Here is a 13,349-nt window from a genome sequence, read left to right as displayed (position 1 = left end):
AAGAACTAGTAAAAACTGCTTTACAAATGAAATGCTATATATATTACCTTTTTCACTTTTATATAGTGAAATGGAGCCCTCATTTCCCTCAAAAACAAAAAACAAAAAGTGAATGTTGAAAAGTTCCAAATATTGTTCTACATAAAACTAAATACAAATACCCTAATACAGATCTGACTCGAAAACATTTTAGCTTAAAAAATCATTTAGATTTTTTTCCTGTATACACTGGCATGGAGTCCTAATAAAATGTCACAGAGTTATATTTCAAACACTTGAACTTTTGTTTAAACTTAATATGCTTCACTATCCCTCAGCAATAACTTAGATGGCTGGGTCATCTGATGCCCAAATGCAAAGTAAGCTGTGAAAGCTCTCACTGGGGAAAAAAAATTTCAATAAAGAGCCTGAAGAAAAACATACAGAAAATGTGATCAACTTTAGAAATAAATGGACACAGACAACAATACAGTGTATTGATACTAATTACAAACAATGTTTGACCTAGCATCTGAAAAATAGTTGCACAGTGCTCACATCAGCAGCAAATGTAAAACTGAAACAATGCAGAGAAGATTATCATGGTCCCGATGCAGGAATGGCATGCAAATTCACGAATCATTCCGTGTTTCTACACAGGGCATTTTTAGGGCAGTGAAACTAGGCCTGTACGGTTCAATAACGGCGGATATAATGCATTTCTGAACTACACACCACAGTGAAGCCTAATGCAAACAATAGATTTTAGTTATTAACAGTATATCAACATTGGTTTTCAACTGTTATGATAAATGTACCACACTAATACAAGATGTTAATAACAAGAGAAATTGTGTGTGTGCATGTGCGTGTGCAACATGGGAGGTTAACATGGCAACCCTGTTACTTTGTGTACAATTTTTCTGTGAACCTAAAACTGCTCTAAAAATTAAAATCTTTTAAGAGGAAAAAACAACAACAACAACTAAACTTCAGATAAACAAAAACCCAGCTACATAAATTTAGCACCCTTTCCAAGAGACCCAGGAGACAAAGTGTTACTACCTGCATCTTTCTGGAGAGTCTTCTCTATCTTTCCTCCGGAACTTGCTGATGGTGTCATCAATTGTGCTTCCAATTTTATCACTCAGTTCACCTAATTTATCACTGAATGGAAAAGCACTCTTGTTTTTATCCCACTCTTCATCCCATTTTGATTTGGGTTCAGGATCATATCTTTCACCTATATAAAGCATTAAAAGGAAAGGCAACTCTAAGGGCATTAAATTCAAAAGGTGTCTATAGTCCTTATTTCTGAAGCTTTTCCTCATAATAAAATAGTTTTCAAAGGAAAACAGAAAGCTCCCACAGTGCTGAATCAACACAATTACAGCAAGGCACAGCATGTAGTGCCAGTCATTAAGTGGCAGGAATGCAGATTCAAAAGCTTTTGTTTATGAAAACTTACACAACCTTAATGCACAGCACAGCACATCAGGAAGTTCTTAAAAGAGTAGAGGAAAACACAAAAACCAACACAGGCTATATAAGCCAAAGAGAAATGGAAATCTTTTTGTTTTTACAAAAGTCACATAAGACATTATATTTCATTCCTGTCTCTTAATGGTTCTTCAATTATCAGAAAAAGTATTGAACAGCAATAGTCTCTTGAAAAATACCAACTCTAAGAGACACCACTCTGAATGCTACATGTCCCATATGCTGTAAATATGCTGAAAATAACTGTCGATCTTTAATGTCATACTAGAAAAATAACTCAATGGATTTCATAGCATATGAAAGCATCTTTTAATTACTGTAAAGAGAAAAGGATATTCTAACTATCTGAAAGTACATAGACAAGAATCATGAAATATGCTCACGCAGTTCAGAACAGCGATGATCTATTCAAACACCAAGTCCAAACATATGCTGGGACTGGCAAAACCTGGGGAGACTCTGTGTGAATTTGAGAATAAAAAGAATAGATCATGGCAGTAAACAAAGACCCCAAAATGTCAAGATTTGTTTTAGTCCTTGACCATAGGGACCTAACACATGGAGAAAAACTGTAAGCACCAAATAGAACCTCTCCATTTCTGTGCCCAAACACAACTAAAAAGACAAGAGTAGAAGGTACAGAGAAATAACATGAGGTCAAAAAGAAGAAAACAATGAAAATTAAGACAGGCTGGAGAGAAAGGAGAAAGTGCAATGAAAAGTAACAAAATAATCAAAAGGTGCCTGAGCCTTTGTGTTGACCTTTGGTGAACAAATTCTGGTGGCAAAAAGCCCTTTGGAGATTGAACAAAACCATTTTGCAGAAATGCCTGCAAAAACTACAAAGCCAAAATTTTCTGTAAGAAGATTTCAAAATATGTCTACTAGACTTGAAAGTGACCACCAACTTAAAGAGAACATGACAAAATTTTAACCAGATGGCTTTATAAAAATGAGTGGTTTTCCAATAATGTGAATGTACATTTCAATAAAAGCATGATAAGACTCTGAAAAGACAAATTTATAGTAAAAAGTACAGTAGACGAAACTAAACTGATTAGTGTGATGGACATCCTGCTGAATGAATACCAAAAATACTGGTTTACTGGCAAGGCACCATCTAAGGTCAGAATGAAAAGACATAAAATAGTTAACGTTGGTCAGTTAAGTCTTTGAATAATATATATAACATTAAAACTAATTTTACAAGAATGTGATGCAAATACACAGGATGTTCAACTCTCTAATGCAGATGCTGCAATTAGTTCACAGTGACTGAGTCTGAGAACTTATTCAATTTTCTAAATTTATCTAATTACATATTGTGCTGGTAAAAAGAGGGTTACAAGCAATCGGAATGAGAAAATGAGCTGCAAATAGCAATTTCTTTTCAAAAACACATTAAATTGCTCTAGCTACTTTAAAAAAGCTAAAGAATAAAATAACTACGTAGGCAAATAATCCAAAAACTTCTTACTCCCCTAAACAAATAAAAACTCCAAAACATATTTAACATTGTTTAAGAGAAACATTTTTGCTTAATTCAAGAACTGACTTTTATGTGATGCTTAGACATAAAAGAAAGAAATTTTCCTGGTAAAAGCATCCTTTATAGTTAATTAAGTACATACAGTATTTTTTCTTTGAGAGCAAGGAAGCAAAGAAGCAAAAGGGTGAAGATATTATTTTGTAATAATCACAAGGTAAGAAATAGAAAATCTTTACACGGTTCCAATGCAGGAGTTCTGAGATCCCAGTATAATCCAAATATAAACTACCTCAGATATGGGTTGGGGGAACTGGGGAGCCCCCATATGTAGCTAAGTACACATAACACTAGCCTGTCTGTGTATACACAAAATGACCAGGGGACGGTCAGAGCTTAGAGAAGACAGAATGAGTCCAAAGGGACATGTCTGTAACAGAGAGTTATTTTCTGTTCCTGTTTCAAGTACCTAATGATCTGTTTTAGGGAAACTATATTATTACATTAAAAATACACATGAGCGACAATGTTCTTAAATGTGTTAGAAACAAAAAAGTGATAGGCCTAGGTGAAAAACTGACAGTATTACCAGTCACCTTTTTTCTACGTCAAATTAATTATGGGAAGAGACTGAGGCAGGACTAACTTATAGGAAGCTTACCTATTTTTGGCCCAAAATAGAGCTAATTTAGTTTCGGATTGGGAAGATGAAGCTCTCTCTCAAACTTTATATTTTTATGTTCTAAATGGTGAGGTAGAGAAATCTTTTTTTTTCCTTTTAAATATTAATTCCAAGATGGAAGGGCACATACGTTTTATTCACTGTCAACTCAAAGTTCGTAGTCACTTAATTAACAATTAATGGTTCAAATCATATAAACAGAAAAGATGATTCCTAATACCCATATAATAGGAGCCAAAATGAGTACTTCATATACTTTAGCATTCTATTTCTAGAAAAAAAAATGGTACTTTGTTCTTTCGTATTTCAGTGATTCTTAAAATACACCCAGGAAGCTAGACTGATGCTTAGGTGTCAGTCTGTCTTTGATACTCACTGTATCTGAATCCTCCAACACTGTCTGAGGAAACCCCAACATATTTGTCTTTGTTCTTCTTTGCTTTCTTTCGCTCCTCACGAAGCCTGTCGTCATCCTGGGCAAATTCAACCAATTCTTTCACCTTCTGGCGAATATTTATACCTTGATCCTTGCCATGCTCATCTGTGAGGATGGTAAGGGAGAAACAAAACCTTAAGAGTTCAGTCAATCAAGCCCTTTAACACAAAAAACAGACATGAAAATTTCAATATAAAAAACCAACTTTAATATTTAAAATTAAAGAAAAAGACAAATAATGCTACTAAATTTTGTCATTTTCTCATCAGCAAATTCTAAGTCTTGAGATTCAATTCTGGCTTGTAAGAGCAAATAAAGATGAATTAACAAGGACCACAGATATTGGTGCCATGCAGGATCAATGAAAAATCTACTAAAAAGCATTACTAATGATGACTATACGAAAAAGACTTATATCCATAAATGTTTTCTTTTCCTATAGTATTTTAACAACAACAACAAAAAAATCCACTTTACCATTTTAATGACTACAATGCACCCAAATGCTTTGGTGTCCCCAATACAAGTTTGGAAACACTAATTACCAGGATTTAGTGTAGCTGAAAAACTGAATTTTTAAAGTGCTTTCAACTGGGGTACACTACAAAATGAAATGTGGTTTATTCTGTATCCTCGTTCACATTCAAAACACACTCTGGCCCTGCTGCCTTTGCACAGTAAATATTATTTGGTGGGAGGAAAAAAAAAACCCAGCTTCAAACAGATGTGTGTGTTTTGGAGCTCTAACCTTTTCTTCCCATATGATTAAAGCTATTCCTTTATGGACACCACAGGGGACCAGTCTCCAGTGCATATTTTAATATAAACCCGAACACTCATGTTGTGTTGGTTCTGTTGTTATTAGCCAGTCTTTTCTGCAAGTTCTTGTCTTCACTAATTAATACTCTAGGGCCCCACGTCTTGGATTCTGCACTCGTCACACAACCAGCAATAGTCACATTCTAATTAGAGCGGAGAAGCTTCTAAGCTGGTTCAGGTGACTGACAACTCCAACTACTGTTTTAATTTGCTTATAAGGTTTTTCTATTGCTCACCTACAAAGTGGTAATTTTCCAGGGATCGCAAATCATAAATGTGTTCTCTGGCACTCGTAACCACACGCTCTGATCCATTCCTTATGAGGTAAGCTAGAAGCAGCAATGACTGTAAAAATACAAGGCACCAAATGATTTAACAAAATAAATTCTGGTAGAGCTTTGGTAAGTGGTTAAAAAAAATAATTCCAACATTAGCAAATAAATAATCTTCGTGGGGGTAGGGGAGAGGCAGAGAGAGTCTCTTTACCTTATACTGGACTTTAAATACATAGTATAACTTATATTATCAATTTGAAACTCCTCTTATAACCAAGCATAGTAAGTAATTATAAACTGTCCATTGGACACCATGTGTCAAAAGATTAAAAAAAAAATAGTTCTGATGTTAAAAAATACCTGAATGTATGATACAAAAGAACGTTAAGCTTTTAGAAAGCTGGCTCGGTTTTCACTTTTCATTTGGGCAGTATGGAACTGTAAATTGTTAGAAACATCGGTTTAAACAGAGCAATTATTTGGTAATTATATGATCCCATAGTGTTTTCTGCATATGAAATTAAATTTGGAAGGATGTGACTTTTGTTTCAAAACCTTGCAGCCAACAAATAAAAGAGAAAAAAAAAAACATTTAAGGGATTTCTTTTTGAGGTGATGAAAACATTCTGGTATTAAGTAGTGGTGACTGACGTACATCTTTGTGAATATACTAAAAACCACTGAATTAATGCATTTTGAACTTACCTTTGCTTGGAACAAACCTCACATAAAGAAATACTATTTCATCACAAATATTATACAAGCTGAGGGACTGACAGTGAATGTTTTCAGAAACAACATCAAAACCACAGAAATAAATACAGGACTGCTCTTCAATCCTGAAAGCTAAAATGATGCTTTCAAAGTTCCAAATATAAATATTATATGCCATTTTGAAAGCATAGGAAAACTTACTCCGATAGCAAAAAAATACGGTGGGTTTGGAAAACAGGACTACCTTGTTTTAGAATTCTACGTTATATGATGAAATCAGAACTAAATAAAAAGAATCTGGTAAAAAAGTACATATTTGGGAATTTAAAATGTTAGAATTTTAGTATGTTTTAGAATCTCTAACTAGGTTTTAAAGTAACATTTTTGGTGCAGCGGTGTTAATACTATTATAAATTAAGCAAATTTTTATGTAGAGATGAGAAAACATATTAGACTGGTTTTCGTTTTAATCGCTCATACACTAAATATGCATCCAACTGCAGATTCATTACTTTGATATGCACAAATATATTTTAAGCAAGAAAAATTTTAATATTAAAATATTTAGAAGTATTATTTATATTAATTTTAAACATTTTAGATTCAGAATAGCTGTTTATGGTGACGAGAAAACAGAACGCAAGTAGCAAAATCTACTTCTTCCATCTGTGTAAGAATATTCTATTCTGGGATTTAATGTTCTTCATAACCACTTATGTATGTATACGTTAAAATTTCAAGCATTTGTTTCCAACATGTCAAATAATAAAAACTGATGCCCATACCTTATAAACTCTTCTCCAATTTTTTTTGTTGTCTTTTAACATTCGTGACCAAAGCATGTTCATAAGTTCGGGAAATTGTTCATACATAAATGTAGCCCTGAAAAAAGAATAATTTTCCTCAAGACTCTGTAATACATTAATTTTGACAGTAGATGGCATGCTTGTTCTAAGTTACTGTGCTTTGCCAAAAAGCTTAAAAAATATAAGCTTAATTCAAAACATTTAGATATGCTTCCATAAAAATATTTTTCTCATGGTCTGTGTAATATCTAGCACGTGTGTAAGCCCCACTAATTAATATCATCTTTTACAAGCCCTTTATTTACCAGCATACTGGTCGAGATGCTCATCAAAAAAAATTTTCCTAACTTTATTTCAAGTTATTTTATACACATTTGTCAAAATTCTATGATAAGCTACGTAAGTCTCTAAACTTCACTGAAAAATAGTTTTACTTTTTTGAGCTAATTTTTAAGGGGAAATGGACTGTGTGTAGAACTTCCTCCACTAATATCTGAATGATTATGCAGAATTTCTGTCTGGCAGCTAAACTGTTTAAAACTGAAAGCAAATTTCATATTTCTATGTAAAGATAGTTGGATTCTTTCTGCACTGCTGAGTCAAATTATCACTTACTTGGCAATCTCTCCCATGAGTTGCCCAGAAGGTCCCCAAGGATCGTCATTCGTTGCTTCTCGAACCTTAGACTCGATCTCTGAATAATTCATAACCACATTGGTGCTGCAGAGGAAAAAAAACACACGCACACACACAAAGATTAGCATCAAAACTGAGAAACACATGAAAACTTAATAATGACACTACTGGGTGTCCTAATGAGATACCTCTACAGGGTGGGAAAGAAAACATCTTTTGTGCATAAGCTACTTCGAGAGTACTATATAGCACATTTAAGTTATATTTAAGAAAATTTTACTATTCCATTAGCCTTCCAGAAAACAGATGAGAGACTGATTACATTAGAGCTGGCCTAAGTCCAGCACAAAAATGGCTTTGGGTCAAATTGAAAAGGAAATTGAACACACTACAGTCTATTATAAAACTAAGTTGTCTGTTTCCTAACCAGATCTAGTTTACATGCACTTTTGTTTCCTTACAGAATTTCTGTAAATTTATCAGCAAAATTACAGAAGAGCTACACATTATTTATATTGCATTTTCAAGAAGCAATGACAAGCCAAAGGTAACATTAAAAATGTTTACAATCACTATGAACATTTAAACTGTAATCCCTTGGTCTCTTTTCACTTATTACATCATATAGGTTTTCCGTGTCACTAGTCACCATAACCCTCACTCTTGATGGCTATATAATATTCCATCAGGAGTCTGTATAACATTTAACTTTCACTTAAGCCTTCAACAGTGATGAAGAACATGGGTTCTAGGAATCAGAAAGATCTGACTTGTTACTTTGTGACTTTTAGCAAAATTATTCTAATTATCTTAATTTTAGTTTCCTCAAATGCAAAATGGGAGTAAGAAAGAATACTACCTAAAAGGGTGGCATCTCAAATGAAATCTATTAGTAGCATAGTGCCTGACACACAGAAATTGCTCAATACAGGCCAGCTGTCATTATTATTAAGAAAGATAATAAACACTTATTAGGAGTAATAAAAATATTACTTAATATTTTTATAAGAAAGGACTTTGAAAAGAGTCCCTTAAGATAAAAGATAGCAAAATGTTTGGTTATTAAAATAGAATTTACATACTCATATGGATTTAAGAATTCAATGACATTCTGAGAAAGAAATACTGTGAAAAAGTGACAAACTATAGTCGTATCCATTTGACATCTAAAACTCCAATTATTACTGAGCAATTATTGTAACACATGCCTATGAATACGATCATTCAAATCTTTCACTTAAAATCAAGGCTTAGAAATACAGAAAAATCAGAATTTGGTAACTATGACTTCCATACATCTCACTCTTGCTGTATGGTTTTTCAGTTATCAGAAAGTTCTATTTTTTAAAGGAAGGAAGGTATGGATATAATTTGTATTCAAATCTGTTTCTCAAATATAAAGAAATACAAATTTCAAATTCATTGCAAACCTTTCTCTTTCTTTACTTAAAAAAAAAGACTAATAAATGGTTTGGGGTAAAATTTGAAAGGGACCATTACACATATATAACTTGCCAAATCACAGAATAAATTTGGCTTCTAGATTTACATTCAGAATACTGTTCTACTAAGGAAGGACAGTGAAATCCTATCACTTTCTTTCAAATCTTGGCGAAAGCTGCCTCCTAAAGTATCAACTAGTTTGATAACATAAGTATAAATTGTTTCCCTGGGACATAGTTTCCAATGCCTCCTTTACCAACTGAGACGATTAATGAATGAATTTTCCTAAAAACCCAGTAATGATCCTCTTGACAATAATTTTATGTATAGATACAAAGGAGTAACATTTTTTCCAATTTTTTTCAACAATGGAAACAAAATAAAATCAAGGCAGTCAATGACAGATTTGCAATTTAAGATGCCACAGAATGATGGATTTCAAAATGCTTTTGTTTATCCTACTGGCTGAAGAATGCGTGGCTTAGGCAGTTATAAGTGTCAACATGCAGCTGTGGGAATGAACAATAGCAATTAGGATTATAATTCACCCAAGCATTTCATTAGCAAGAATGCACTTAAAATCTGTTTGCATTGTTTAATTTCAAGAGAACAAGATGAAAGGAGTTAATCTCTAGTCCATGCACATGAAATATTTTTACTAGAGCCTTCATAAATGCTGTAGCTTTCAGAACACTACTTTCCTTGTTCAAGCTACAAAAGCCCATGGGTCAAATGAGAAAGGTCCTGTTTCTCTAACCCTTCACAAGATTCTTAGCTGAAGGCCTGTGTGTTTGAGTGCTGTGTGTTTACAGGAAGAGGTGGCAGACAGCCAATAATTTAAGAATCTCCTTATTTCCTTGGTTGAAAAACAATGGGAACTATATAAAATGACAACTTACCATTAAAACACACTTACAATATAGTTACAAAGTACACAAAGTACATCCAAAAAATATGGCAACAATAACAAAAAATAATAAAGTTAGAACACTTCCATGAAGAGAATGGCTCTATTTTAAAGCCATTTTTCCAGTGAAACTGTTGCTTTCAGAAACTGCAAAGAACTCTGAAGATGAGATCCGCTGGCTATAAAGAATTCCAAAATAAAGTATTTTTAAGCTGCACCTAATTCAGAAACAAATGTAAACTAAAACAAAACAACACACTACTGTATAGTTTGGCCTTACTCCAGGTCATTTAAAAATAACTATTTCTAAAAAGGTAGAAATGGCATTTTGATCCTTCCTTTCCCATGTTTTCAGTTGCCCTCAATCCACACCCTACCCATAATTCCAGTGACCTTTTTTAAAAAGGAAAGTAACCTCTTCCCAACCCCCACCAAAAAAAAAAAAAAAAGTTAAAAAGGAATTACATCCAGATGTGAAAGGAAAAAATAGCTAGTTTAATTCTTAAAACTTCCTATGATTGACAAAAATGTTTTAAGAATGGATAATTCAGACACTAGAGGGGGCTCTCTCAACAGTTTTTTAAAGCACCAAATTCAGACAAAGGTCTGGGATGTGTTCTGCAAATAAAATTCTAGGAAATTACCGTGAAATAACCAAAAAGTGAAGAATATTAAGAATCTGCTCATGTTCTGAAGATTTTACCTTAAAGCAGTATTGAACCACACTCACTATTGTTTGTTATCAGTAAGACTTCACTGCATCTACAGTCCTTTTCATGCTTTCACATTTGCCCCTCACAACACCCTAACAGGCAGGACAGGACTAAGGGAGATCCAGTGAGAGTACTTAACCCTCGACAACCCAGCACCACTCACTCATTGGATCTTTAATGCCCAAAGACTAAAAGTTACTGCCCTCAACTTCTGTACACATACTTCTGTGACTGTATTCACATGGCCAATGTTCAATTATTCAAGGGCTGACTATTCAATTTGTAAATTATTAGTGTTCATTTGGCTCTGTTCTTTATTCCTCATTTTCTGTTTATTGCACTGCTCACTACTGATAGAATACCAAATTATTTTACTTAGTAACAGTTTGGGAACAGGTTTTAGACGCAATATTGGTTGAAAGTGAGCTAACGTGGGACTTTTACTTATAGATGGCCAATGCTTCTTCTAATCTGCATTAAGAATAATCAGTAAAATAACTGACAAGAAAACATTTGAATAGTTCTTACTGATATATTTTCCTGTCAAAAGTTCAGGAATATGCTTTGTTAAAAAAAAACTGTATAGCAAGAGAAAAGGTAAAGCTTAGGTACAATTCAGTTCTAACTACCAGCAAAGGAATAAGGAAACTGAAACAGACTGATGGAGTAGAAAGTATTTTTTCCCAGCTTGTCCTTTTAATTTTACCTCCTTAAAAAAAAAAAAGTCATATTTTTCATGTTTTCTTCTTTCTGTTTTAAACTTACTATATAAAGCCTTCATTCACTCTGAGATCAGGAAAATATTTAGCAGTATTTTCTCTTAGACCTTTAAATTTGTATTTTATTCTATGCATGCACACATACATCCACACTTAGAGTCTCACTAACAGGAAAACAGGCAGCAAGAGACAGAGACACAACATTCAAAGTAATGGTTTTAAATAACAGTATTTCTTTCTTTATACTTTCCTGTATTTTCCAAATTTCCTCCCATGAACTTTAACCAAGGAAAAACTTTTAAATGCCATTAAAAATAGAAATCAAGTACAGTATCATCATTAGCAACCTTTTAACTTTCATCAGCAAATAAGCATCATGGTAGCCCACATATGTATTATTTGTAATTCCAACATCTTGTTTTTATCAGGCTAATAAGTGCAGCAAACTAGTAACTAATGTATATGTATACATACTAAAATATGTATACCAAGTGCTATATGTGTAAAACTACAGGGATCAATTTAAGTACCTAATATTAAAATTAACATGTTTTTAAGAAACTTTTAGGAAAGAATAATTCTTGAACATTAAAACTTACACTAAAAACTCACCTCTTAATGCCACAAAGATTTCAGAAGATACTTTTATGACACAGGTAAAACTATTATGCTCCCATTAATAAAGTATCAATCTTTAAATAACTTTTTAAAAATAATAAAACACCCATAAAATAAACACTGAAAAAGAAAGTTTTCTCAGGTAACAAATTCCTTCTTTTAATGCTTGTTCCTTTTTTTTTTTTTTTTTTTAAGCTTCTGGCCAAAACATTAGGAAAATAGTTTTAAGAATACTTGCTCTAAAAGTATGATATAGACCATTTGATATTCAGTTTTCATCAGGGGACCGCCTTTACCACATTACCCTTATTTGCAAGCTAAACATTTTATAGGTTCAATACTCATTTTAAAACCAAGTACATGGTAATTACAATCCTGTGAACAGAATCATATTTATGATCAACAACCAAGAAGTCTACCACTTCTAAATTCAACAAATACATAACTTTCATTGTCAGCAGAAAATCTGAGGCTGTACAGAAATGGTGTGGGGAGGTGGAAAAACTGATTCATCTACTTGGCTGGATATTTGCTACCCATGGGAAAAAAAAAGTATTTTCTTGACCTGAAAGTAAAATACAAAGCAATGAAAAATGTCTTTAAAAAATTTTTTTTAAGATTTATTTATTTTTGAGAGAGGGAGAGAGACATAGCATGAGCAGGAGAAGGGCAGAGAGACAGGGAGGGCGACACAGACTCAGAAGCAGGCTGTAGGCTCCAGGCTCTGAGCTGTTAGCACAGAGCCCAATATGGGGCTCAAATTGATGAACTGTGAGATCATGACCTGAGCCGAAGTCAGACGATTAAATGACTGAGCCACCCAGGTGTCCCGAAAAATGTCTTAACAAAAGGACTGGTTCAGTAGAATTAATATTGCTAAAGCAAATATTATCATATTTGATTATAAAGTATCTTAGTTATAAAATAGCTACAGTGCTAATATAAGGAATAAATTACAGTGTACCCTCCACACCAGAAGAAAACTAATATAATAAATATTGGAAAGTAGAGAAAAAAACAAATACAACAAACCTACTGCTGGCCACTTTCTCTCTAGAGCTGCCATGCCATCATTAGCAGCAGCGGCCCCTTCTACCAAACAGAAAGAAAATGAGTGAGTAGAGAGGAAAAGTATATTTAATATAATATATTTAATAGCAATATAATAGCAGTATTATAGCAATATTTAATAGGAATATCGTAATATTTAATAGCAACTCCTTGGTAGAGAAATTAAATAAGCTCACTTGTATTATCACAAGACTAGTAAGCAGCTGATGTTTAAACTGCTGGGTTTTCTAATTCTAAAGCCCATATTATACCACAATGCCCTAAAATCAGAGAATTAATAATATCATCCGACCTAAAAGAAAAAGCTTCTTAGTTAATAAATTAAGATGACATCACAAACTGTGCTACTAAAAGAAATGCTGAATTAATCTTTAAAGAAATATATTCCCAGTTATGGAAATTATATTTTCTTTGGTTTTACTAAATATTAAATAATGAACTATCCAAGTGGAAAGGAGAAAACCAATGTATTCCTCCCCCCTCTTAAACACAAATACTCTTAAAAGCAAGGTAAAAAAAAAAACATTTTGAATAGGGAAAAACTG

At 33.2% G+C, this 13,349-nt stretch overlaps 1 protein-coding gene and 1 non-coding gene across 4 annotated transcripts in view; one reads left to right on the top strand and one right to left on the bottom strand.

Annotated features, from left to right (window-relative positions):
- The window catches only part of CLINT1 (clathrin interactor 1), a 58,484-nt gene that overhangs the window by 19,637 nt on the left and 25,498 nt on the right, over positions 1–13,349 (bottom strand). For all 3 annotated transcript variants that reach the window (XM_047864773.1, XM_047864772.1, XM_047864774.1), the window contains exons 2-6: positions 7,313–7,417; positions 6,677–6,773; positions 5,139–5,247; positions 4,024–4,188; positions 1,045–1,222 (exon numbers count right to left, since the gene is read on the bottom strand). In XM_047864773.1, the coding sequence (XP_047720729.1) occupies positions 1,045–1,222; positions 4,024–4,188; positions 5,139–5,247; positions 6,677–6,773; positions 7,313–7,417 (654 nt within the window). The remainder of the gene's footprint in view (positions 1–1,044; positions 1,223–4,023; positions 4,189–5,138; positions 5,248–6,676; positions 6,774–7,312; positions 7,418–13,349) is intronic.
- Positions 530–633, top strand: LOC125147326 (U6 spliceosomal RNA). Its single transcript, XR_007145150.1, has one exon. It is a non-coding gene; the product is annotated as a U6 spliceosomal RNA (small nuclear RNA).

The sequence above is a fragment of the Prionailurus viverrinus genome, chromosome A1 (genome assembly GCF_022837055.1).
Source record: "Prionailurus viverrinus isolate Anna chromosome A1, UM_Priviv_1.0, whole genome shotgun sequence".
In the NCBI taxonomy this organism is placed as follows: domain Eukaryota; kingdom Metazoa; phylum Chordata; class Mammalia; order Carnivora; family Felidae; genus Prionailurus; species Prionailurus viverrinus.
Note: the sequence above shows the minus strand (reverse complement) of the source record. Positions and strands in the feature narration are given on the sequence as shown.